This window comes from Dipodomys spectabilis, unplaced genomic scaffold (assembly GCF_019054845.1).
Source record: "Dipodomys spectabilis isolate Male_0828 unplaced genomic scaffold, ASM1905484v1 ptg000197l, whole genome shotgun sequence".
Classification (NCBI taxonomy): Eukaryota; Metazoa; Chordata; class Mammalia; order Rodentia; family Heteromyidae; genus Dipodomys; species Dipodomys spectabilis.
In genome coordinates, this window is record NW_024870874.1 from 16,980,833 (window position 1) to 17,007,917 (window position 27,085).

A 27,085-nucleotide genomic window follows, 5' to 3' on the forward strand; every position below is an offset into this window, starting at 1 on the left:
ATTACAGGCATGAGCCACCAGCACTCAGCTACATTAAATTCTGAACAAACAGAACTATTTCTTGAATTCTAATCATTTGTCCAGCATTCTAAGAGTCGAAAGCAGAGCATTTTTAATGACAAAAATTTCTTTTGCCTTCTGTGGACCAGTACCTGCTGTAGGATCCTCTTCAGGCAATCGAACAAGAGTGTAACATATTCCTGGTTGATTGTAAGTCAGGCTGGGGGCTGGGATACAACACAGGACTTCATAGGAATCTGATGGTTCCATCTGCACTGTCACTTTCTCTAGTAGTTGGTCATTGAGAGTATTGGTACAGTCAAACTGAAAAGCAAAGGAAAAGTTGTGAAGGATGAGGAATGTTCTGGAGAAACTATTCCTTCCTACTCATAATCCATAATTCCATTCTGGAATCCACAATACCATCTCTCTCTAAATAGCACTATAAGCATAAGATTTTTTTCTTTTTTCTGGGATCAGACCCAGAGCCAATCATGCTAAGTGCACACTAAACCACTGACCCACACTCCCAACCCCAATCTTCCAACCTAAGATTTTGTGTGTGTAACAGTGATAGGGATAGTCTTATTCTTGAGTTCTTTGTATTTATATTACTCATTAGTGTTTGCTCTTTGTTGAGTCTTGAACTCTACCAAACAAGATGTTAGAAGTACAATAGCTAAAGTTCTTTGAACAATCCACTTAATTTACATTGTTAAATGCTTCTTTTTTTTTAATTATACTTTACATTATCTAGTTTCATATTCTTTTATACAAAAAATTTTTATACAAAAAAATTCTTTTATGTTTCTTGCATATCTGGGATGACAGGTATACTTAGATACTCAGAAGGCTGAGTAGCTGGAATTACAAGTATGAATCACTGGTGCCTGACTAACTTTTAAATTTTAACCATCGAATATTATCTATCATATGAAAGGATCTCTACAGTTATGGGAAAGAAAACTAAAATTGTTTATTATTATTGTGGTGGTGGTAGTGGTGGTGGTGGTGGTACTAGGGTTTGAACTTGAGGCCTCAAGCTTGCTCCACAAGCACTCTACCACTTCTGCCACACCTCTAGCTCTAAGTCAGTTCTTTATAAAAGGAGCTAGAATCATTAGCTAAAGAAAGAGATGCTTGTCTCCAAGCATATAAATTTATACTTCAGGGTCTAAAAGAATCAAAGGTATTATCTCACCTGGAATACAATGTGATCAGTAAACATATGTTTAATACATCGAACAAAATATTCTGTCTCTGCTTCTGTAAGTTGAACAGGCTCAGAAGACTTGAACAAGGGTCCAAGATTCATAAACTCAGGAATGGCAGCCAGTTGTTCTAACAAGGAAAAAAAGAGAGGAAAGTAGGAAGAAGTAAAACATGAAGAAGATAGAAGAGAAACTTCACTAAAATGTATTAGTCTCCACAGCCTTACTAATAGCGGAATCCTCAAATAACATGCCCTTAAGTTTTAATTTTTTTTTGGGGGGGGGCAGTCCTGGGCCTCAAACTCGGGGCCTGGCAGTGCTGTCCCTGAACCTCTTCTTGCTCAAGATTAGCACTTTCCCACTTGAGCCACAGCAGCACTTCCAGCTTTTTCTAAGTAGTATTTTATTGGAAATAAGAGTCTCACAAACTTTTCTGCCTGGGCTGGCTTCAAACAGCAGTCCTAAGTCTCCTGAGTAGCTAGGATTATGTGTATGAACCATAGGTGTCCAATGTCAGTAATCTTTTAAGCTAGCAAGTTTATATGCTAAATTGCTAAGGAAAAAAACTTGATTTCCTAATTTTTTAGAATTCCTCCCAGTTAGTAAGCTAGTAATTAGAAATTGCTAAGTTCCATGGACTCCAGGTAGCCCCAGCAACTATAACTTATGATCTTTAGCTACACAAAGATTTCTTAAACTGAAAATTAATCAAACTGAACAAAAACCACAAACTCTGTTTTGTCTACAACACTCTGGAATTAAAGATCATTATTTCTATCCAATAAAGCATCATACCTTGGAAAATATCTTGTCTGGAAGGAGCCAACTTCTCTGGCTTAGGAGCCACAAGGGTAATTTCTATTAAGGAGATATGAGAAATTAAGTGAGCTTCCCCTCTACAGCTAACAATGTAGCCAGAAAGAAATGGGGTTGAAACTTCTAGCAGCTATCCAATGAGCTATTGCCAAAATCTACCAATACAGTTTCTGTCACCTCTTTTTGGAGCAGAGTGGCACTCAAAGTACATTTAGTGACCATAGTGCTGTAAAATAATAAAGCCCTTAAAACAGAAAATTTGCTTTAAGACTGGGGTGTATAAAAAGTTACTCATAAAAGTAGAAATAATTTATAAAACAAACATCATTATGTGGTATCACCAAACAACTTTTGAGATATTGAAAATTAAAGGTAAGGTTTTTCATTCCCAGTTCTTCTATGATCTAACTAATAAGTACTTTCTTCCTTTCTTTTCCTTCTTTTTTTACTGTTTTATGATTCTTTGAAAATATTTATTTATATTTTATTTTTTTAGTCGGACGTAGGGCTTGAACTCTGGGCCTGAGTGCTGTCCCTCAGCTCTTCAGTTCAAGGCAAGTGCTCTACCACTTGAGCTACAACGCCACTTCCGGTTTTCCGGTGGTTTATTGGAGATAAGAGTTTCATAGACTTTCCTGACCGGGCTGGCTTTGAACTGCGATCCTCAGATCTCAGCCTCCTGAGTAGCTAGGATTACAGACGTGAGCCACTGGCACCGGGCTCTGGAAATATTTTTTACGCTCTGGAAATATTTTTTATAATCCTGTGTAATATTCTTTCAAGACAAACCTCCAGCAGAAAAACTAAAGAGATGACCAAATTCAGAAATAAAAATAATTAGTAATAGAATTATAAACAGTGGCAACAAACCTCAAATGCTTTAATACCCCATTATTAAAAACCAAACCAGGGGCTGGGAAGGTGGCTCAGTGGTAGAGTGCTTGCCTTGCATTCATGAGGCCCTGGGTTCGATTCCTCAGCACCACATAAGCAGAAAAAGCTAGAAGTGGCGCTTTGGCTCAAGTGGTAGGGCGCTAGCCTTGAGCAGAATTGCTGAGGGACAGTGCTCAGGCCCAGAGTTCAGGCCCCATGACCAACAAAACAAACAAACAAAAAAAACAAACCAAAAGCAAAACTTTCATCTTTAGACACATTTCATATTCTTACTGTTAACAAAATGTCAAAAGATTTTTAAAAACCTAATTTTTAAAAACTCATCTAATTTCTTTGTTGCTTTGTATGTCCCTCCTCCATGGTATGGTCCTGTTTTCATTGTATTTGATGTTGGTATAATGTGTGGACGGGAAGGGCAAAAACAAATCATTTAAATAGGGATACAGGTGGACCCATTGCAACAATGAGATGTACATACAAGTCGTTATGTTGAAAAATGAACTTTACAACTTTGGCTGGGAGGGGGGAGGGAGATGGGAAGGGGAAAAAAAGGAGGAGGCAACAATGCTTGATAAGAAATGTCCTCATTATCTTGCCCATGTAATTGTAACCCCCTCTGTATGGTATTTCTACACACACACACAAAAAGTCATCTATCTTATGCTTAAAAGATGTAGGCATGATAGGCAAAATGTATTAGAGAAAAATTTCCTAGAAAGTATTAGAAAAAACAAGCTAATATTTTCTTTTTTTTTTCCCTTGAAGAAAGTCTTTATTTTTATCAATAACGTTTTGATGTTCCCTTCAGTAAAAATTGATAGAACTATACTGGGACTACCAAATAATTGTGAAGTCAAGCTAATATTTTCTAGTTTTATTTTCTAGCTTAGAACATATGCTAATATCAAATTTGTAAAGCTATCTATACACAGAAAAACTAAGAGTTTATTGTTCCTCTTACCTGCTTTCTGCTCAAAGACAGGAGCCATAGCAAGAGGAATTGATTTTAGGTCAAAGGGTTTTTCTGAAGGCTCTAATGTATACTGATGTAAGGCCTTTTCCATCCCTGGTACAGAGACTGTCAGACCTGTAATTGCAGACAAATTTCAGCATTATAATATCTTGAGAACTATTAGTAATTGCTTGCTGAAGGAAGAGAAATAATCACTCTATAATCCTAAAACTTCAGTAATTTAAATAAAAGTGATTATATAAGAAGGAAAGCATAAATAGAAGGAGAGCATAAATAAATTCAACAAAATATATCTACCTCTCAGAAAAGAAATCACCTTAGCTCTAGGAGAGCAGTGAGAACAACCTTGCAGATTGTTTCACAGGAATTCCTATTACCAAATTAGAAAATATCCTTGTGAAAACAGGTTTCCTTAGAAATGGAGATACATTCATGGACAAACCAAGCATTTGCCTAGTGGTCAGCTAATAGGTAAAATCACAAAATATACTTCCAAGATCCCATTTGGGGCACACAATTATATTTGTATGTGTTCTCAGCTCTCACTGACCATTGAAGATATAGGTAGCATTCAGTGCCATCTGCCTCTGCTGCAGCACATTCAGGTAGAAGGTAGCTCGGTCCCGCACTTCATCATCAGTATCCATCATACACCTGGCCATGGGAAACAGAACAGGCATGTTTCGGTACCCTTAAGATTCCAATAGTTTTATTACCATACATATAGTACACAATTCAGGTAATCTGATAGTACATTTATTTATTTGTTTGTTTGTTTATTTATTTGGTTGTGGGGCTTGAACTTTGGGCCTGGGTGCTGTCCCTCAGCTTCCCTCAGCTGTCCCTAGTGCTCTACCACTTGAGCCACAGCACCACTTCCAGTTTTTTGGTAGTTTATTGGAGATTAAGATCTCACAGACTTTTCTGCCTGGGCTGGCTTTGAACCAAGATCCTCATATCTCAGCCTCCTATGTAGCTAGGATTACAGATGTGAGCCACCAGTGTCCAGATTGATAGTACCTTTATAAAAAGGTAGCTGTAATCCTAGCTACTCAGAAGGCTGAACTCTAAGGATCATGGTTTGAAGTCAGCCCAGGCAGGAAAGTCCATGAAACATATGGACCACCAAAAAGCTGGAAGTGGAGCTGTGGCTCAAGTAGTAGAATGCTAGACTTGAGCATAAAAGATTAGTGAAAGGGGCTGGGAAGGTGGCTCAGTGGTAGAGTGCTTGCCTTGCATGCATGAAACCCTGGGTTTGATTCCTTAGCACCAAATAAGCAGAAAAAGCCGGAAGTGGTGCTGTGGATCAAGTGGTAGAGCGCTAGCCTTGAGCTGAAGAGCTGAGGGACAGTGTCTAGGCCCAGAGTTCAAATCCCATGACCGACATTAAAAAAAAAAAAAAAAAAAAAAAAAAGATCAGGGACAGTGCCCAGGCCCCGAGTTCAAGACCGGCATTAAAAAAAATCTCAGCAATAGCCAATATAGGCTCTGGAAATCCCCACAAATATTGGGGAACTGTTCTGAATTACTAAACCACTACTGCTTTTATAAATCAGAAGCTACAGAAAGCATCAAGATAAATAAGAACACAATAACATGAAATAGTTTGGAGTGTCTGGCTGTATCTGTAACCACATGATCTCCAGTGAAAAGACGCCTCATAATTAAGACATATTAATATTATACTTTATAAGAATACTAAAAAGACAGCATTCATCATCTAGGCATCATTATTGTTCAAATGGCAATTTGTTCCATTTAGCCAGCCAGCCTTGGCTTGTGGTTTATTCTGCTTCAATTTTAAAATGCAATCAGAGTGTTTGCTAAAGCTAGTGTTTCCCTTACTAAACAGTTACAGAGGCCATAAAAAGCTTATATTTTCAACTCTTCATATGAATGAATCACTTTAGATTTTAGAAGTTAGCATCTCCTTATAGAAGTTGAAGTACATACATTTAGATTACTTTCTCAAAACAATTTAAGAAAAATCTCAACTCCAATTTTACACATATCTCACTCATACCTAATTACTAGAAAGAAAACAAAAGCTATCTACCCTATAGCTACTATTATTCTACTCTATCAGCTCAATGTCTGGTATGACACAATGAGGATTTCACTACTTAGTCAGGTAGAATTCTAATTTTAAAGGGCATTCTTTTGCTTACCTTTGTAAGAGTACAAGAATGCTTGGGAGAAGACTTTCATTCTGTGCCCCAAATTTAGCCAACGCACTTACAGCAGCTATTATATCACAGAAAATGAAGCAACATAAATATCAGTGTATCACAGTTAAACAATAGTTATTTAAAAAATTAGACAAGTATACATGTTCTCTCTGATCTGTGGAAGTTAGATCCAAAATGCACTGGGATATGACAAATTACACAGGATTCTAGATACTCACATACAGTGAGACTAACAGAGGGTATAGTCTTAGGAGAGAATCACAAAGATAGAATAACCAAGCACTTCTTCATATGTATATAAAATAATATTCATACTAAAATGGACTCCAAAGATATGGAAACAAAGGACTTTTTATTAATTTGTTTTTTTCTTTTGCTCATGATTCTGCATTCTTTCTGTGGGAGGGTGGGAGGGAACAGAATCTGAGGAAAAAGAGTGAAAAAGTACAGCAGTGAAGGACACTGGACATTGATGACAGTGAACTATATAACTGGTGGGTGAAGATGGGAGGAAGGAAATGTGAGAGAATGATGGAACAGATGACACTGAATGAAAGGAAATGTACTTATTAACTAACGCATATAAATGTAACCCCTCTGTATATCACCTCTATAATGACAATAAATTAGCCAAGTAGCTGGTGCTCAATGGAGATGAAATATCTTGTTTCCTTGGTCCTACTTCTTTGACCCATTTAAGTATAAATAAAATTCTTCCACCTCTAGAGAGCTCTACATAGTAAATATCATCCATGTGCTGAGGAATATTTTTCTATGTGAATATTTTCTACGTGACTTATGCTTCTACTCAACACAACCCCTTATATATTATCTCACATGATTAGTTCTAATCTCAAACAACTAGCCTCAAACATAAAAAGAAACTCCATTGTTAATATTCCTTTCATTCAATAGACTCACTGGCTTTCCTAATGTCTATCAGTAATTGTGGTAGGTTCTGGGAGCAGGAAAATTAAAAAGTAGGGTCTCTGATCCTAAGAAATTACACTGCAGTAGGAAAGATAGGTAATTAAAGAAATAATTACAAAGTAACAAGTAAGTTGCTTACAGAACTATCCAAGATGCTAGGTAAGTTCAGACAGGGAGACAAAGCAGAACTGCAAGTAGAAAAGTAACCTAGAAGTTCAACACTAACTGGAACTAAATGTTAAGACCAACTTACATTGGCCAAAGAGAAAAGACAGGAAAAGAACCTTAGAGGCAGAGAGAATGACCAGTACAAATGCCCTGTGTTGAGATCAGACAGTGTGATGTATTACGGTACCAGGTATAGGATCCGTGTTGGAGAGGGAGGGAAAAAAAAGGAGAGAGGTCAGAGGTAAACCAAATACCAAGGTGAACAAACCTAAGAATATTAAAGAATCTAACTTAATTTCTTCAGCTATTTTAAAAGTATTTAAAAACAAACCTTCAGAGGAGTTTCAAGGGAGAGGGCTAAATTGTATTGTGAAATGACTGGACAAGAGTTCATGAGAGCAGCTAAGTTTTTCTCAGTCAGATAGGGTTGGGAGTTAATGAGAGATAAAGAATTACAGGAGGGGGTCACATTTTCAATGGGAGAGATATGTACCTGTTCATATGTTAAGGGGAAGGAAGGATTGGAGAGGAATACACAGAAAACACAAACACATCCATATAAATTCAACATACATGAATGCTTATGGCTGTAACCCTGGGGGAAAAAATGGAGCAGCAATGATAATATTCCTGTTATACTGCAAGCTGTCTGTAATACAAGGCAAAAATCTGGTTGGGGCCCAGGATAGGCTCAATCCCATTAACATATCAGTCTTGAAACTTCACTGTTCAAGTTCATTATGACCCTCTTAAGTATTTCAAAAGACCAGCAATTTCATCATTACTAGTTCAACGACTTACCGGCTCTGACCGCCTCATTTTCCAGGACAACCCTATTGAAAATGAAGCGGATATATTTGGAGGGGACAGGTGTTCTGGGTCCCTCTTTGCCCAACAAGTGTAGAATCTTAGTAGCCAGAACAGTGTGTTCACAGTCCTCAATGAATTCACAAAGGTGGGCTAGACCTGCTTCTTTACTCTCAGGATTCTCCTCCACAATGCTGATTATGCAGTCCACAATGGCTCGCTTATATTCAAAGCCTCCCTGGAAAATGAGAAGATAAAACCACCACTTATTCTAAGTACACTGTTTGAAATAATGCTTGTGATATTCAAATTTCTATTCCTCTCTTTTCATTTAAAATAAACAACAAATTTCTGCAAAGTGTTAAAACAAACAAGTTTAGTAATGATAAAACAGCAACCACATTCAAGCACATAATGATGAAGAAGACATGCTCAAAACACTATGGCAATCATGAGAATTATGACTGCAATTTATTATGGTTAGAAAACAGTCTACCTACATCATCTCGAAGCATGTTGGATAGAAAAGTCATCATGACACTGTGCTTACGAGGGTATTTCTGACAGAGAGCACTGATTGCCTGCACAACCACCACCTGCAGAAAAATGAAGAGATCATTTACCACACAATGACTGTATGACCCTCACCTAGTAAAACACAGAGAGGAAGTACATCTTCAGAACCTTAGCTAGGAGATGTGCTTCCCCTGTGAGTTCCTCCAAGCCAAGAAGGCACTACAATTACCTAAAATCACAATAATGCTTCTTTATAAAAGATCAGCAAGGAGCCCCCCCAAAAAAAGGATTTCCACTGAAAAACAATGGAAAATTATATTTATTCAATAGATCCCATCCATTTGCCCCTCTCCAAGATAATAAGCACATGTAAATTCTTAAAGCTGGACAGATAAAGAGCTTGAATACACTGACTCCAACAGAGGAAATAAAGAAACCTATCCAAAAACTACTTCACAAAAATGTTTGCTAGAGGAATGTTAATATAAATTTAAAAACAAGTGTTAAGAAAAGCATAAGATTTTATCCTCTTTTCAGTTAATATATTAATCTATCACAGTTGCATGGGTGCTAGTAGAAAATAAGAATCTTAGGTAAGAAATGGCTGACAGTATAATACAGCAACAACAGCAATCAGCATTTGGAGGCTAGTTTCCTCAGCCCAAATCTAAGACCATTCCAGAGAGCCAGAAAATACCTGGATCCACAAACGGTTGCATTACAGGATAAGAAAGAACACTAAGGAATGGCACATGACTATTTAATATTGGGCAGTAAGCCTGCCAACCCTTTGTTCCAAAGGAAAACATTACCAGACTAACTAGTAAGCATATGTGTGTTCTACACCAGAGGGAGGATTCTGTTTTTCTAGGGCAGTAAGGAAACATGACCTCTAGAGGAAGACTGAAGCTTCTAAGGCTGTATGGCATCTTGTACTACACAAGGGGCAGAGTAGGAAAAAAGGGTAATTAGTGCCTAACTTGCATGATGTACAGAAGCACACACCCATAGGGAAATGTCTTCCTCAAACCAGATAGCATTTTGTACAATACAATACTTTCAGAAGATAGAAAATGTCCATAATCCATAATCTTTTTAAGAAGCAATGATAACTAAAGCTAATACACACACACACACACACACACACACACACACACACACACAGAGAAAATATCGTATCTTCACAGGTGAGGCATGGGGAGCAGAGATATGCTGTTGTGAGTAGTTGTGACTATTGAAGGCATTAAAATGGTCTACATTTTCTCTTTTTGTTTGTTTTTTGTTTCTGGTTGTTTTTTTTGGGGGGGGGGCGTCATGGGGCTTAAACTCTGGGCTTGGGCACTGTCCCTCAGCTCTTTAGCTCAAAGTGAGTGCTCTACCACTTGAGCCACAGCGCCACTTCCGGTTTTCTAGTGTTTTATTGGAGGTAAGAGTCTCATGGACTTTCCTGCCCGGCTGGCTTTGAACTGCAATCCTCAGATCTCAGCCTCCTGAGTGGCTAGGATTACAAGCGTAAGGCACCGACACCTGGCTTAATGGTCTACATTTTAAACTTAAATCATTAAAATGGAAATGGGAAAATAATAAAATAAAGCAACATATGGATCTGTTTCTGTAAAAGATCTATATAAGTGCACTGAAAAAAAAGAAGAAATTCCAAACAGCTCAGTTAATATTCAACCTACAGATTTCAAGAGATTAGGTTAGACTTTCAGTGTTTTCCATACTACACACATAAAAAAATAATAACTCACATTGAAATAAGTTCTTTATTAGTTCATTAAGACTTTTGAGGTAAGTACTATCACAATCGCCAAGGTATGACTAAAGAAACCAAAAACAGCCAGAGGTCACATGACTATCTTGGGTCACATATCTAGTAAGTGATAGACTCAAGATTTAAACCCAAGGGTTTTCATTCTAGAGGTCATTCTCTAAGTGACAGCCCCCCGCCCCCCTCCCTACTACTCTCCCTTCCTTTTTGGTTCCTTGAGGCTGGTCTATGTAGCACAGCCTGGTTGAAACTCACAATCCTCTTGCATCTGCCCCTGAGTGCTAGGATGTGGACATTTTTGTATACTTTCATACAGTATAAATACTGTTTCTGCCTACATTATTACATTCTAGCTGTCAATTCTTCATTCCATTTTTCTGGGTTGGGAGGTAACTTCTGTCTTACTATTTTATGCTGAGTGGGGGTAAAGCTAGGGATTTTTGGAATAGAAAGTAAATGGAAATTCTTTAGTAAGGTTTATACTGCTTTCCAGAGTGGTTGAAGAAGTTTACATTCTTACCAACAGTGTAGTAGCATTCTTTTCTGGGGCATATCCTTACCAGCAGCTGTTATTATTAGTTTTGTTGATTATATCCATTCTAACTGGGGTGAGGTAGAAGCTCAAAGTAGTTTTTGTTTGCATTTCTTTTATGGCTTTTAGTAAGGTCTAGTTCATCAAAATTTCTTTTTGTCTTCTGTTAAAAATATTTTTCTTACTCCAGGGTCATGAAGATATCCTGCATTCTCTTCTAAAACATTATTATTTTGCTTGTACACTCATATCTCAATCAACTTGGCACTGGATTTGTATGTGTGGTGTGAGGTAGGGTGAGATTGGATGAGTAGGCAGAAAGGGAACAATAAAGCAAATGGAGCCAAAGAACCACCATGACACCACATCTAGGTATACTTTGCTGAACAACCTGCTTCACAAACAAACGTTGTGGGAAGTGTGACCTACTTCTAGAAATTCCATCTAATGGTCACCAGAAGGTATTTTCCCCACTGTGCCAATTATCCAGAGGCCTTATGTGCCTCTCACTGTACCTATGATGCACAAACCTTCCTTCAGTCACCATCTTGGCTGTGAGGATACTTTACTAGGTCAAACCACTCCCTGTACTCCAGTTCCTGGAAAAGCTCCACAATTATGTACATAAACTCAATATATCTAGTCTCCCACAGATGATAAAAAATAACTAAGGTCCAGGAGGTTGTAGCACTCCACTGCTTGGTCCAGTAGCCCAATCTCAATTTCCTCTGAAGTATATTCTTGCTCTTACTTCAATAAAACTTGCTTTTTTAAACGCTGCATTTGCCACTGATTTCTTTCTTTTGTGAGACCAAAAAGCTGCCACTCATCTCCAGAGATAAGGGTTACAATTTACCTTAATTTTCCATATAGATACCCAGTTAAAGAACTTTCATGTTTTCAACTCACTTTTTATCTTAATACAATCAATACCTAAATCCAAATATATTGGAAAAGACAAAAAATTAAGAAGAAATAAACAAAACAAGGAACCAAAGTCTTAAATAAACCTTCTACAAGAAAGGATATAAGTATTGAAATATTAGGTGACAAGTAGGTAAGATGGAAGACATAACAAAATCTGAGAAATTAGAAAATCTAGCTTTTGGTCTTGGCTGTGTTGGTAATTTATTATGTGACATTAGGTAGACCAGTCATCTTTTAATGCTGTATTTTCCCCAGTTCCCCAGTGGACAAAAAAGAAAAAAGGAGCAAATATGAATAACAGAGATTCTTGCCAACAACTGGAAGAGCCAGAGCAGTTAGTATCTACATATGATTATTAGATTTACACTGACAAGTTTTGAAATTTTACATAGCTCAAACCTTTAAATGAATCATTTCTGAAGCTTGTTTTCCAACCGTATCTATTCCATTTCCTTATTTCCTTCCTAAAAGGCTCCTTTTAGAAGGCACTAAATAATGGGGAAATACTTTTGGAAAACACAGTAGGAGTCTAAATAGAGCATCTCCAGTGAAAATAATGGTATTTATATTGGTTTGTGATCAATTTCTTTATATACAATAGCATACTATATACAAAGAAATCAAGAATTAAAAAATATAAAAAAGATCACAGATGACATTTAATAGTACTTAGCATCTTACAACATAACAGGACTTATTTTTAAAAGTTAAAAGCACAGGCAAATTAGTGATATAGGAAGAAACATTACCAATTACAGAGTCTGGCCTAACAGTCTGAAATGGCTTTATACTTTTTGCAACTCTTTTTATGACATGTTTCACAAATCTATTGCAAATATATATTACAAACATATGTAGTATAAATTACATATTTAACAATAGAAAAAAACAAATGTACTTTGTGTACTTTGTTTTTATAATATATAATCAGTTACAGTACAGATTTTTAAAACAGAAGTTCTATTATCTAGAATTTCCAAATGTTCCCCTCTGCCCCTTCTGATCACATTCCATTGCTTCCTTCCCAGAGACTATCACTCTACTGAACAGCTTTCCCTATTTCCTGGCTTTTCTTCAACTTACCTAATATATCCCCAATTAATGTACATAGTTTATTTTGCTTGTTTTTTTTTAAGTATTTATGCAAATGCTATCATATTGTATAGACCTCTGCAAATTACTCAATACATTTATAAAAAATTAATGTATGTTAATTCCATGCCTGAAGTGATCCTATGACTCCCAAAGTAAATTTTTTTTTATATATTATACATCATCACTGGGGCATGGTAGCACACACTCAATCTCAGCACTCAGGAGGCTGAGGCAGAAGAATTTGAGTTTGAGGCTAGCCTAGGCTACACAGAAAAACTCTCTCACAAAAAAAAAAAGAAGAAGAAGAAAAAGAAGAAGAAGAAAGAGTATACATCTTCAATTTTACTAGATATTCTTGGATTGTTTTCAAAAGAAGTTTACACAGGAGTATATATAAAGAATTCCACTACCCATATGCTTACCAACAATTTCTTTGTGTATGTTACTTTTCTAAAGTTTTAAATTTTCTGACACTGAAGCTAATAAACTATAGTCCGTCCAGTCTTGTCTGTCTTCTTCTTTTCTCTCCACCTTTTCTTTCCTCTAAGATTAGGTCTTGCTTTGAAGCCAGTCTGTCCTGGAACTTGATAGCTAGGCTGGCCTCAAACTTATGATCCTCCTGCCTTAGACTCCTGAGCGCTGGGATTACAAGCATGAACTACTCTATGCTGAGCTTGCATTCTATCTTTTGTACCAGAGATGGTATAAACCATAGATGGTTTTAACTTTTTAAAGAGTTGTAAAGAAAATAACAAAAACAGGTCTAGAATCATGGCTCATGTTTATAATCCCATCTACTTGGGAGGCAGAGATGATAAGATCACATTTTGAGGCTAGCCTAGGCAAAAAGGTTAGTGAGGGCCCTATCTCAATAAAAAGGCTGGCTATGGTAGTAAGTACCTGTTACCCCTGCTACAAGAAAAGCATAATTAGGAGGCTCACATACAGTCTCAAAGTACTCAAGCAAAACAGAAGATTGTACCTGGGGGGAAAAAAGAAAAAATAATAAAAATAATAAAAATAATAATTAAAAAGGTGTTCCAGTGTAGGGCAAGAATGAGACCCCCATGCATACTACACAGACAAACAAACAACCTTTCTCCCCCCCCCACACAAAATAAGAACAGGAAACAGATAATGGAGAGGCCCAGAAGCTGAAAGTAAGTATTTTAAAGTCCTTTTTAAAGAAAGGTTTGCCAGTTGTTGTTCTAAAACCTCCTTTTACCTAAGTTATTTTACCTACTTTCTTTACTATACCATTTTGTTTGACAAATGGCTATTAAAACAACTTCATAAACCCTCAAGGTTTCCCAAAGATTCAAAATGTTAATTTGCATATGCAAGGTAAGTTTGTTTTCTAAAATCTAGGAGTGGCTGAACATCGGTGGCTCAGCCCTATAATCCTAGCTACTTGGCAGGCTGAGATCTGAGAATTGTGGTTCAAAGCCAGCCAGGACAAGAAAGTCTATAAGATTTACCTTGGAGCTGTGGCTCAGTGGTAAAGCACTACCCTTGAGCAAAAAGCTTAGGGACAGTGCACAAAACCAGAGTTCAAGCCCCAGGACAACGAGCTCACACATGTGCACACGCGCGCACGTGTGCACACACACACACACACACACACACACATCTAAGAGTATACTAAGCACTGAGTAATATGGTCTATCCCATCACATGGCTGAGTATTAAGTAAGAACAAACAACAGTCCTTCTATTTTCCTTTTCTTAACTGAAACTAAGTGTTCTTTGATCATTTCTACCACATCCTCACCAGTTCTATTCAATACTGTTCTATTCAATAATAAGGCAAAAGGAAAGAAAGGCAAGACATTTAAAAAGTAAAACTGTCTCCATTCACAGAAGATATGAATATTTATATGGATAAACCTAAGGAATGTGTATTACAATAATTAGAACCAATAAAAGAACTCAGCAAGGTCACTTGATACCAAGTTAATATGGAAAAATAAATATATTTTATACATTAGTAGGAAATATCATTTGGTTATTTGCTATACATAAAAAGATGCCACAGCATACTGAAGGGGAGACAAAGTATTTTCAACAAATTATCCTTGAAGTATCAGTATTCATATAGAAAAACACTGAACATATCACACACATTAACTTGAGTCAAAATGTAAAAACTAAAATCATAAAGCATTTTGAATAAAACATGAGAAAGATAAAAGCTACCTTTATGACTTGGAGGTGGACAAGAGTTACTTAGAGAGCATATAACAATAACTATGAAAAGAGAAAATTGATAAATTAAGACCTCATAAAAATTCGAAACCTCTATTCCTCAAAAGACACTATTAAAAAACACACACACAAACCACACATGGGCAGAAATCATGACCATCTTTAAACTCTCACCTTAAACTCATCTGAGATTTCAGACACAAAAGAAGATATCTGCTTCATGAGCCTGTCCACACTGCTCTCACTTCCAGTTTTAAGGAGAGTAGTAATGGCTAGGGTAGCAATGCTTCTGTTTGAGTCTGTGATTAAATTTTCTAAATCCAGGTTGCAGGCAGTAACAGCAGAGGGATGCTTCATTGCCACCTTGTGAAAGGACAAGGAAAAAGAAAGTAAACACTCAGTTTTAATTAAGAAAAGTGGCAATACAAAGGGGGCAGTTTAGGTGAAAAGCAATTATTTCAAATGAGAATGGTAGACTCTTGTTTGTAATTCTCCTAACTAGTTGGGAGGCTGAGATAGAGGATAGCAGTTCAAGGCTAGCCAGGATCAAAAAAAGAAAAAAAGTGTGAGAACTCTTCTTGACCAATAGCTAGATGCAGTGGCTCATGCCTATCATCCTAGCTTTATGGGGGGAAAGTGGGTGGATCATAGGCCAGGTGCATGCCTGGGTAGGAAGTAAGACCCAATCTTAAAACTAGCCAGTGCAAAAAAGGTTGGAGATGTGGTTCAGAAATAGAGTACCAGCCTTACAAACACAGGACTCAAACACTAAAGTATTGATAAAATTTAAAAGAAGGTAATTGTTTTAGGAAGAATGTTTTTAATTCATAATAAGATTCATCAGATATAATAGATCCTTTGGTAAATGAACAACTGCCACCATATAGCAAGCCCAGATCTCTCTTGTTAGGTTCTTATTACCTTTATAATAATATTAGCCTTTTATTATATATGGCATATATATGTATATATGGCCGATACTTCCTTATAGGGCATATGTCCATGTGTGTCTGCTCTGTTAGATGTTAGCACCTCTAAGAACAAGAGCTAAGTCTCAAGAGAGACTTAGAAAACACTTGTAATTAAACAAGTCAGCTGTAGTCACACTGGAATATCATGGTCACTAGGAGAACCTGTTTCTCGTCTGTTATTTATAGAATCTATAACTCACAACTTTGTAAAGCATCCTCATTAAATGCAAACTAATGAAAAAGTAAGTCTACTTATCCTACTTTGCAAGGGTGGCCATAGGTTTTGTGTAGAAATATCAGTTTGTCTTTAAGGTGAAAGGCTGCCCAGGACCAGTGGAAGTAATATGAAAGAGATAACACCAAATTATCTTTCCCCAAATTCACAAACATGTGCATTCTGAGATACCTGGCTATACAATTATAAATGATAGAAGGAATAGATATCTGCACTGTCCAATGATAACCACTAACCACATGTGGCTTAGGTGTACAGGAAGTATGATCACAATGACTAAGGATGAAGTTATTTAATTTTAATTATTTGAATTTAAGTAGCCATTTGTGGTGAATGGCTACCATGATAATTAACAGGGTAATTCTTTTTTTTTTTTTTGGGTCCGGTCGTGGGTCCTGAACTCTGGGCCTGGGCGCTGTCCCTCAGCTCTTCAGCTCAAGGCTAGCGCTCTACCACTTGAGCCACAGCGCCACTTCTGACTTTTTTCTTTTTGCTTATGTGGTGCTGAGGAATTGAACCCAGGGCCTCTGTCATGCGAGGCAAGCACTCTACCACTGAGTCACCTTCCCAGGCCCAACAAGGTAACTCTTGAACACAAAGTACTTCCAAGTCAGAATTACAATTTTCTACTAATAGTAAAAATGGCATACCTAAGGCAAAAAATAAAAATGAGGTTTAATAGAAGTCCATAAATCATGCATGATAAGCTTGAAGAAAAGCCAAAAAAATCACATTTAAGGTTCTCAAACACTGATATAAGTTTGTGGTTACCAAAAGGACACCTACCTTGTTTAAGGTCCTGACAGCTGCATATCTCAAAGCTGGCTTAGGAGAGCTGCAGAAAAGTTGAAGAACTAAAACAGCAACAAGATCACTATGAATACTGTTCATTTCATTATCTATCACATAGCTGAACATATGAGCCATAATAAATCATTCACTTCACAGAATCAAAACTCATATGAAAATGAATCAAAAATAGAAAAATCTCTTTTTATTCAACTATTTAAAACTTTAATAAAAGTTTCCTTTTGTACATATTAATATATCCATTAATATTTGAATGTAAATGATAGAAATACTAATGGTTGAAAGCAAATGGGCTCTCTGAACATTAAAAAACTAAAAACACTAAATATTACTTTTCCTCTAAGTATAGTTATTTCAAAAGATTTATGTAGGGAAACAAATCCTTCGTAAAAGAAAACAATGCAAAAAACTTACACATAAACTATCAGATTACAAAAATTATAAATATAGAACTATGGTTTAAAAAAACAACTCTAAAAATTACTCTATTCTGCAGCTCTATTGAGATATAAACTTAAAAATATCAACAAAGGCAGCCACCTGGTCGAACTAACCTGAGACAGCAGGTGCCAGCTCTCTGGCAGTACAGTTAGGAAGATGGATGATAGCAGAGGCAGCTTCATAAACCACCATTTCATGTTTATTTCGCAAGCAGCTCTCGATGAAATCAAAGAGTGGACTTTCATGGCTGCCAACAAGTTAATATAAAACATTGGTTAGATATCAAGTAAGGAGACAATAGGCATAATAGCTAAAAGCATGCTACAATGAGATGCAGTTTTGGACTGGTGGAAAAGGGACTGCTGAAAATGCTCATCTCCAAAAAGCAATGAAAAAAACTGTCAAAGCAATTCTTTTCAGAAATGTAGAACTTAACCAAAGACTTGTAACAATCCTGTTAGCATTTATTCAAGAAAAACACTTTAATCTTGGCAAGAATGGTGAGCTTTTTAAATGCGTAACTTCCTCTAACCCCAATTCCCACTCCTTCCCAAATCTTTTATAGTTTTGGAAAACAGCAGCCTCAACCACTGAAGTTATGAAAGCCAGGAGACTAGCAAAATAAAATCATCATAAATATACATCACAATAATAATAAAAAGGAAGAAAGCTATAGAATCATGTTTTAACAACAAAAAATTAAACCAGGCACTGGTATCACATGCCTGTAATCCTTGTTAGTTAGGAGGCTGAGATCTGAGGGTAGTAGTTCAAAGCTAACCCAGGCAGGAAAGTCTGTGAGACTATTATTTCCAATTAATCACCAAAAGACCAAAAGTGAAGCTGTGGCTCAAGTGGCAGAACATTAGCTTTGAGCACAAAACACTTAGGAACAGAAGTGCCCAGGCCCTGAATTCAAGCCCCAAGACCTGTATGTATATATGTTTGTATGTATGTACATATAAATAAATAAATAAAATAGATAATTATAAGGCAAAAGAAGAAGCAGTGAACGGTAGTCCCCCACAAAAATCAGTAACCATTATCCCTACAAAAGCCCAGGTGTTTGACTTATTATGCAAAAACTTTCAGTCAGCTAAATAAATACGTTCAAAGAACTGAAGGTAACCTTGTGTACTGAATAAAAGGGAAATCATAATGTTCTGCCAAAGAGAAAATATCAAAAAAGAGATATGATATTTTTAAAGAAACTGAATAAAGGTTTTGACTTGAAAAGTATGATGGAATGAAAAATTAATGAGGGAGGTACAATAGCAGATTTGCACTCACAAATAAAAGAACCAGCAAAACTGAAAACAGGCTTTATCTGAGATAAAGATATACCTGAGATAAAGATCAAGAAGAATAGGTGAAAAAAATATAAGGAAAAAAATTAATAGAGAGTTGAACAAGAGTATCAACTTTGCTTATGAATCCTAGAAGGAAAGCAAAGAGACAAAAGAGTGAAAGATCTAAAGAAACAACTGAAACCTCCCAAACTTGATGAAAACTATAAATCTCCACATAAACTTGTTGAACCTCTTGAGCTCAACAGGATAAATAAATCTCAAGCAGGATAAATACATAGATACACCGTATCAAACTGCTGAATATAAAACAAAAGGGTAAATCCTGACAGCAACAAGATAACAACACATCACACTATTTAAAGAAAAAACAGTACAATTTGTAGCAGAGATGCCACAAGAAACAAGAACAAAATACTAAAGCAAAAGAGAAGACTACTGTATCCCACAAAGCTCTCTTCTCAGAATGAAGGCTAATAAGCATATTCCTACATAAGCAAAGAATGAGTTCAATACTAAATGCATAAAAGATCACTTTTTAGCTAAGAGACAATGACATTGAATAATCAGGGGAAAATAGAGCACCTGAAATAGTACATATGTCAGTTCACAAAAAATATTCTACAGATATGTTTCTCTTTTAATTATCTTAAAAGACAAAATTACATTAAAGCCATCATTACTTTAGTGGACTTACAACACATACATAGAGCATACATGAGAGTAATAGCAAACAGGAAGAAAAAGGAAGTAAGCCTTCATTAGAATAAAGATTTGATATTTTGCTGGGTGCTGGTAGCTCACGCTTGTAATCCTAGCTACTCAGGAGGCTGAGATCCGAGGATCACAGTTGAAAGTGAGCCTGGGCACCAAAGTCCATGAGACTCTTACTTCCAATTAACCACCAGAAAACTGGAACTGTGTCTCAAAGTAGGAGAGCACTAGCCTTGACTGAAAAAGCTTAGGGTTCAGGCCCTGAGTTCAAGCTCCATGACCAACCAAAAACATAAAAAAGATTCAGTATTTTATTGGAATTAATAACAATCTGAAATAAATTTTGCTAAATTCAAATGCATATTATAATCCTTCTAGCAACTTCTAAAATAAATGGCTGAAATATTGAAAGGGATTAAAATAAAACACTAAAAATACCTAGCTAACACAAAAAGACCCAAAAAAGGATGAGAGGAACGTCAGTAGCAAAACTTTAACAGAACAGCCAGATGGCATGGTAAAGCCAATAATATCAAGAATTATACGAAATGTCAATGGTCTAAACACTTCAACCAAAATATAGAGTAACAATGTTTAAAAACAAACAAGCAAACAAAAAATCCAAGATCTACTAATAGCTCACCCCTACAATCCTAGTTACTCAGGAGGCTGAACTTTGAAGGAGGAGGTTTGAAGCCAGCCCTGGCAGGGAAGATGTTGAGACTTTTATCTCCAATAAATCACCAAAAGGGCAGAAATGGATCTGTGGCTCAAGTGATAAGAGTGCTAGCCTTGGGGGCTAGCCTTGGGGGTGTGGGGGGAGGGAAGGGGGCCAGGGAAGAGATCTCACGGTCAATGCCTAAGCCCTGAGTTCAAGCCCTAGGACCAGCACAACAACAACAACAACAAAGATCCAACTGTTAAAAGACATAATTTAAAACCAAAATTTTTAGTACAATAAAAATAAAAAGATGGCCAGGCAATAGTGGATCAACTGGTAATCCTAGCTACACAGGAAGCTGAGATCGGAGGATCACAGTTCAAAGCCAACCAGGGAAGGAAAGTTCGTGAGACTCTTTTCTCCAGTAAACCACACAGATAAAAGATGTGACTTTTATCTGAAAAAGAAGTGGTGCTGTGGCTCAAGTAGTAGAGCACTAGCCTTGAGCAAAAGAAGCTCAGGAATAGAGCCAAGTCCCTGAGTTTAAGCTCCCAAGTCCAGCAAAAAATAAAATAAATAAAAATATGTAACAAGAATATGTCATTCAGACAGTAACTATAAGAGAATATGAATAGCTATATTAATATTACACAATACTGACACAAGCATGCATTTCACAATGATAAAGAAGTGCGTAAGGAAGGTATAACAATGATAAATACACACACACATACAACAGAACCCAAAATTCAAGAATAAATTGACAAAAGTAAAGATCACTTAAAAATAATGGTTAAAGTTATCTATATTCATTTAATAACTGATTAAAAACTAGACAGAAAATCATCAAGGATCAACATCATCAAACAATTCAACTTAAAAAGACTAACTGTAAAATATACATCTGTTCCATATGCATATGGGCCATTCCCAAGGATATGTGCCAGGTTATAAAACAAATCTCTGTCTTCTCTTTTAAGAATCATACAAAGCATATTCTCAAATCACATCTGAATGAAATATAAATCAACAACAGAACTCAAGGAAATTCCCAAATACTTAAGACTAAATAACATACTTCTAAATAACCCACAAGAAATCAAATAGGAAATGAAACATTTGAAACTGAATAAAAATAATATAACAAATCAAATTTAAGGATTTTGCCTAAAATAATGGCTAGAAAATTTCTAATTTTTAAATCTATATCAGAAAGCAGAGATCGTCTCAGTAATGTTTAATAATAACATTTTAAAAATTAGGAAAAGAGCCGGTTGCCAGTGTCTCACGCCTGTAATCTTAGCTACTCAGGAGGCTAAGATCTGAGAATCATGGTTCAAAGCCAGCTTGGGCAGGAAAGTCAGTGAGACTCTTATCTCCAATAAACCACTCAGAAAACAGGAAGTGGCACTGTGGCTCAAGTGGTAGAGTGCTAGCCTTAATCTAAAGAGCTCAGGGATAGCACCCAGGCCCAGAGGTCAAGCCCCACAACTGACCAAAAAGAAAAAAAAATTAGGAAAAGAGGGCTGGGAAGGTGACTCAGTGATAGAGTGCTTGCCTTACATGCTGAGGCCCTGGGTTTGATTCCTCAGCACCACATAAGCAGAAAAAGCCAGAAATGGTGCTGTGGCTCAAGTGGTAGAGCGCTAGCCTTGAGTTAAAGAGCTGAGGGAGCCAGGCGCTCAAGACTCACACCTGTAATCCTAGCTACTCAGGAGGCTGAGATCTGAGGATCGCGGTTCAAAGCCAGCCCAGGCAAGAAAGACTGTGAGACTCCTATCTCCAATAAACCACCAGAAAACCGGAAGTGGCACTGTAGCTCAAGTGGTAGAGCACTCGGCTTGAGCTGAAGAGCTGAGGGACAGTGCTCAGTCTGAGTTCAAGCCCCACGACTGACAAAAATAAATAAATAAATAAATAAATGAGCTGAGGGACAGCTCCTAGGCCCAGAGTTCAGGCCCCACAACTGACCAGAAAAAAAAAAAAAAAAAAAGGAAAATAGTGAACAGCTTACAGCAAGCTGAAGAAAGAAAATAGTAAAGATTGTAACACAGGTTAACAGACTACAGAAATTTTTATTTAAAATTATTGCAACACTAAGTTGGTTCTTTCATTTTTGGTAATACTGGGATTTGAACTCAGGGCCCTCTACCACTTGAACTGCACCTTTAACTAAACTCAGTTCTTTGAAAAGATATAAAACTGGCAAGTCTTCAGCTATACTAAAAACAGGTCTTAATATGGACACAAGCATCTTACAAAATATCAATAATACATAAAAATAATTATGCCTCACAATGAAGTGGTGGTATTAATTACATGAATACAAAGCTGGTTTTATGCCAGGAAATCAATTCATGTTATATACAACATTAATCACACAAAGGATGAAAACTACATTCATTTTAAAATATGCAAGAAAATCAACTGACAAATCATTATTAATTGTATCTTTAAAAAGGACTATCATTAAGAAAGAGAAAATTAGAACCAGAATGAGATACTACTACATATCCACTAGAATCTATATACATATATAAATAAGTAAGTATACACACATACATATACACACATATTGTATGTGTACAGTTCTGGGATTTGAACTCATAGCTTCAAGCTTTAGGCAGATCCTCTACATTCCTCCAGTTTTGCTTTTTGTTAATTATTTTCAAGATAGGACCTCACTTCCTGCCCTGTAGTATAGTTAGAACTTGATTCACCTATTCTAGACTGCTTGTCACTGCTGAGATCACAGGTGCAGCAGCTCTCATCCAGCTTGTTTTTTGCCTAGGCTGGCCTGGAACTGCAATCCTCCTATCTCTACTTCCCATGTAGTTTAGGGCTAACAGATGTGTGCCACTGTACCTAGCTTTGCATTGAGAAGGGGGTCTCATGCACTTTTCTGTCTGGGTTGGCCTTGACTGTGATTCTCCCATTCTCAGCCTGCTGAATGTCTAGAATTATGTGTTAATCACAAGCACCCAATCAGAATTAGCTGATTTTGTTTTTGTTTTAAAGATACCACCAGGGAGTATCACAAGTTGAAGATAATGAAAATTGGTATTCTCATATACAATGTAAAATTGTAAGGCTAGTTTGGAAAACAGCTTGTCAATTTCTTTAAAAGTTAAATGTAACCTAACTCAGTTATTCCATTCATGGGAATTTTCCCAAACGAATATGTATGTCCACACAAAGATTTTTTTCTTGGCTGCTCATAGCAGTATTATTAATAATAGAAAGAGAGCTAACCCAAATGGCCAATAACCAATGAACAAATAAACAAAATTTAATTTATTCACACCATAGAAAATTATTCAGTCTGGAATAAAGTATGGATGCAATATTATAATACAGTGATTTCAAATGCATGCTAAGTGAAGTGTAGCTTTATTTCTATTTACGTGAAATGTTCACACAGGCAAAATTTATACCCAAAAGGCAGCTCAGTGGTTGCATAAGGCTGTGAGTGTTAATGGGAATTAATAGCTATGAGAATAAGGAACTTTATGAGATGTTCTAAAAATACATTATAGTAATGGTTGCGTAACTCCATATACTTACTAAAACCAGTACAACTGTACACTTTCAGTGAATGAATTTTATCACTTGTAAGTTATACCTCAAAAAAACTGTTAACAATGCCTGTCTACACTATTATAAAGTTGGCTGTTGCTAGCTCAGGGACAGACACAGCATTGAAAAAGAGGAATCCAAAAATAGAGCAATCCATATGAGGACATCTGATCATCTACTTTCAACAAATGAGGCTGAGACTCTGGTATCCATGTGGGGAAAATTAATTAAACTGCTATTAATTATCACATTGGAAAAATAATTCCAGTTACATTATTGACCTCAAACAGGAAAACTGAAAAAATACTTGAAGCAAATAGTTACAGAAGATGTATTTGTGAACTTTGGGTAAGAACTTATTGTTGCGCAAGGGAACAAAAATACTTTCTTTCAAATTGTGTGGCATACGCTTATAATCCCAGTACTTGAGAAATGGACATAAGAGGAAAAGGCCAGGAAAAGGCATAAGGAGTTTAAGGCAAGCCTAAGCTACTAAGTGAAACCCTGTCTCAAAAAAACTAAGGGTGGGGGATGAAGCTAAGTAGTAGAACACTTACCAAACATGTGCAAGGCCCTGAGTTCAATACCCAATACTGAAAAAAACAGTATTCCTTCAGTAAAAAGACTGACAAATTTGACTGTCTTGGGCTAGGAAGTTGGCTCAGTGGTAGAGTGCTTGCCACAAGCATGAGGCCCTGGGTTCAATTCCCCAGCACCACATAAACAGAAAAGGCTGGAAGTGGTGCTGTGGCTCAAGTTGTACAGCACTAGCCTTGAGTTGAAGAGCTCAGAGACAGCACCCAGGCTGAGTTCAGGCCCCATGAGTGACAAAACAAAAACAAACAATATAATTGACTGTCTTACATTTAAGACGTTCCATTAGTCAAAATACACAAGAGAAAAAATGTGGAACAAACTAAATCTAATACATACAATTAGCAATGGGCTCAAAACACAACTAAAATACATGAAGAATTCCTACGTTGCACTGAGAATAAAAGCAGATAAGTCAAAAAAGAAACAAAACAAAACTGGCCAAAGACTCAAACAGGTATGAATGAATATCCAACTGGATATTAAACCCAAAATAAGTTATCAAAAATCATTAACAATTAGGGAATTACAAAGTAAAACCATGATTTGACAAGGATGCTAAAGAAATTTACAGGACAAGTCTTTCTGAAAACAAATGGACATCTATATTACTCAGCATCACTGTGACAATATAACTGACAGAAACAATTCAGTGGGTTCAGTCGATGATTGCTTGCTACCATGCACTTGGGCAGAGCATCATGGCAATGAGAATGTGTGAAGGAGACTGTTCACTTCTTGGCAGTTAGAAAGTACACAGCGCACAAGAGACTGGGGACCAAGTATAACTTTGAAATGCATGCCTGCAGTTATCTACTTTCTCCAACTAGGCTCCATATCCCAAAGTTTCCATACCCTCCCTAAACAGCAATACCACCTGGGAGGAGAAAGAGTGCTAAGTTTTGAACATGTGGGGAAGAGGGGATATTTCATATCCAAACCCTAACAATATCCATGTGCAAAAGAATGAAGCTGAATCCCTATCTCATATTACATTCAAAAATATAATCTCAAAATGGACCAAAAACCTAAATGTGAAAGAAAACATTGTTTTGGAAGAAAACAAATCTTGTGATATTAGATTAGACAAGGGTTTCTTAGGTAAAACATCCCAAATGCAAACAACCCAAAGGAGGAAGGGGGAGAGAAATTAGATTTCTATGCTAGAACATCATCAAGAAACACAGGGATAGAGGGCTGACTCAAGTGGCAAAGCATCTTCCTAACAAGCTCTACAATGCTTTATTTAAATCCTAGTACCCCTACCCCCTCAAAAAAAAATCAGAAACAGAAAAAGACAACAGGGTGAATAGGAGCAAATATTTGCAATTTATGCATCTAATAAGGGTATTATATCTATTCAAAAGTAACAAGACAAACAACCTAAATTTTTAAGGGACAAAGATTTTGAAGAACATTTCTCCAAAGAAGATGGGTAAATGGCCAATAAACGCATAAAAAGATATTTATACAACTTCTTTAGGCTTTCTAGGGTAGACATTATAATAAAGACTGATGAGTGTAAAGAGGACTTGGAATGATTAGAGCTCTCATGCAACTGATGATAGGAATGTAAATTGGTGTAGCTCCCTTTGGAAAACAATCTGGCAATTCCTCACAAAATTAAACAAAAAATTTCATTAAGACCCCACAATTCTATGTGCCCATACAAACTAAAACAAAGGTTCACAAAAATATGCCCTATTCATATTAATATTATTCACAAAGGCAAAAATACAGATACAGTCAATATTCCTGAACAGATGAATGGAAATATGAGATATCAAAAGAATGAAGTGCTGATACTTCCATAATACAGATGTGCTTAAACTAAGTGAAAGAAGCCAGAAACAAGAAGCTATATGAGGTATGATTCCATTTATAAGAAATGTCCAGAAGGGGGTGGGGGGTAAGGAGGTTGGGAAGGGATGGTAAAGGGAAACAAAGGAGGAGGCAACAATGCTTGATAAGAAATGCACTCATTACCTTGCCCATGTAATTGTAACTCCTCTGTATGGTATTTTCAGAATAAAAAGAAAGAAAGAAAGAAATGTAAAAAAAAAAGAAAAGAAAAGAAATGTCTAGAATACATGCTTTTAAAAAATAGTGATGGGTTTTCTAGAGGCCAAAGAAAGAGAGAAGGAAGAATGTTAATGGGCTGAGGATATCTTTCTGGGATGATGAAAAAGTTTTAGAATTGGGATAGTGACATAACTTTTTGGGTATACTAAAGCATTGAACTATACACTTTCAAAAGGCAAGTTTATATCTGGTGAGTTATATCAATAAAAATACAATATTAGAAAAATTTTATTCACCATAGGTAAGATATGGAACCAACCCAGATGCCCCTCAGTAGATGAATGGAGCAAGAAAATGTGGTAGGGGCTGGGAAGGTGCCTCAGTGGTAAAGCGCTTGCCGTGCATGCCTGAGGCCCTGGGTTCGATTCCTCAGCACCACATAAGCAAAAAGAAAAAAGCTGGAAGTGGCGCTATGTCTCAAGTGGTAGAGCGCTAGCCTTGAGCTGAAGAGCTGAGGGACAGCACCCAAGCCCAGAGTACAGGCCCCATGACCGCCCCCCCCCAAAAAAAGAAAATGTGATATATATATATATATATATATATATATATATATATATATATGTAATGAAATTCTATGCCTCCATCAGAAAGAATGACACCGCCCCATTTATTAGGAAATATAAAGACTTGGAAAAATTATATTAAGTGAAGTAAGCC

At 36.6% G+C, this 27,085-nt stretch overlaps 1 protein-coding gene across 2 annotated transcripts in view; it reads right to left on the minus strand.

Moving 5' to 3' along the window:
- The window catches only part of Copg2 (COPI coat complex subunit gamma 2), a 108,898-nt gene that overhangs the window by 47,390 nt on the left and 34,423 nt on the right, over window positions 1-27,085 (minus strand). For both annotated transcript variants that reach the window (XM_042696074.1, XM_042696073.1), the window contains 11 exons: window positions 17,608-17,741; window positions 17,030-17,097; window positions 15,212-15,400; window positions 8,489-8,584; window positions 7,983-8,226; window positions 6,063-6,138; window positions 4,445-4,548; window positions 3,883-4,008; window positions 2,007-2,069; window positions 1,202-1,341; window positions 153-324 (listed from right to left, as the gene is read on the minus strand). In XM_042696074.1, the coding sequence (XP_042552008.1) occupies window positions 153-324; window positions 1,202-1,341; window positions 2,007-2,069; window positions 3,883-4,008; window positions 4,445-4,548; window positions 6,063-6,138; window positions 7,983-8,226; window positions 8,489-8,584; window positions 15,212-15,400; window positions 17,030-17,097; window positions 17,608-17,741 (1,412 nt within the window). The remainder of the gene's footprint in view (window positions 1-152; window positions 325-1,201; window positions 1,342-2,006; window positions 2,070-3,882; window positions 4,009-4,444; window positions 4,549-6,062; window positions 6,139-7,982; window positions 8,227-8,488; window positions 8,585-15,211; window positions 15,401-17,029; window positions 17,098-17,607; window positions 17,742-27,085) is intronic.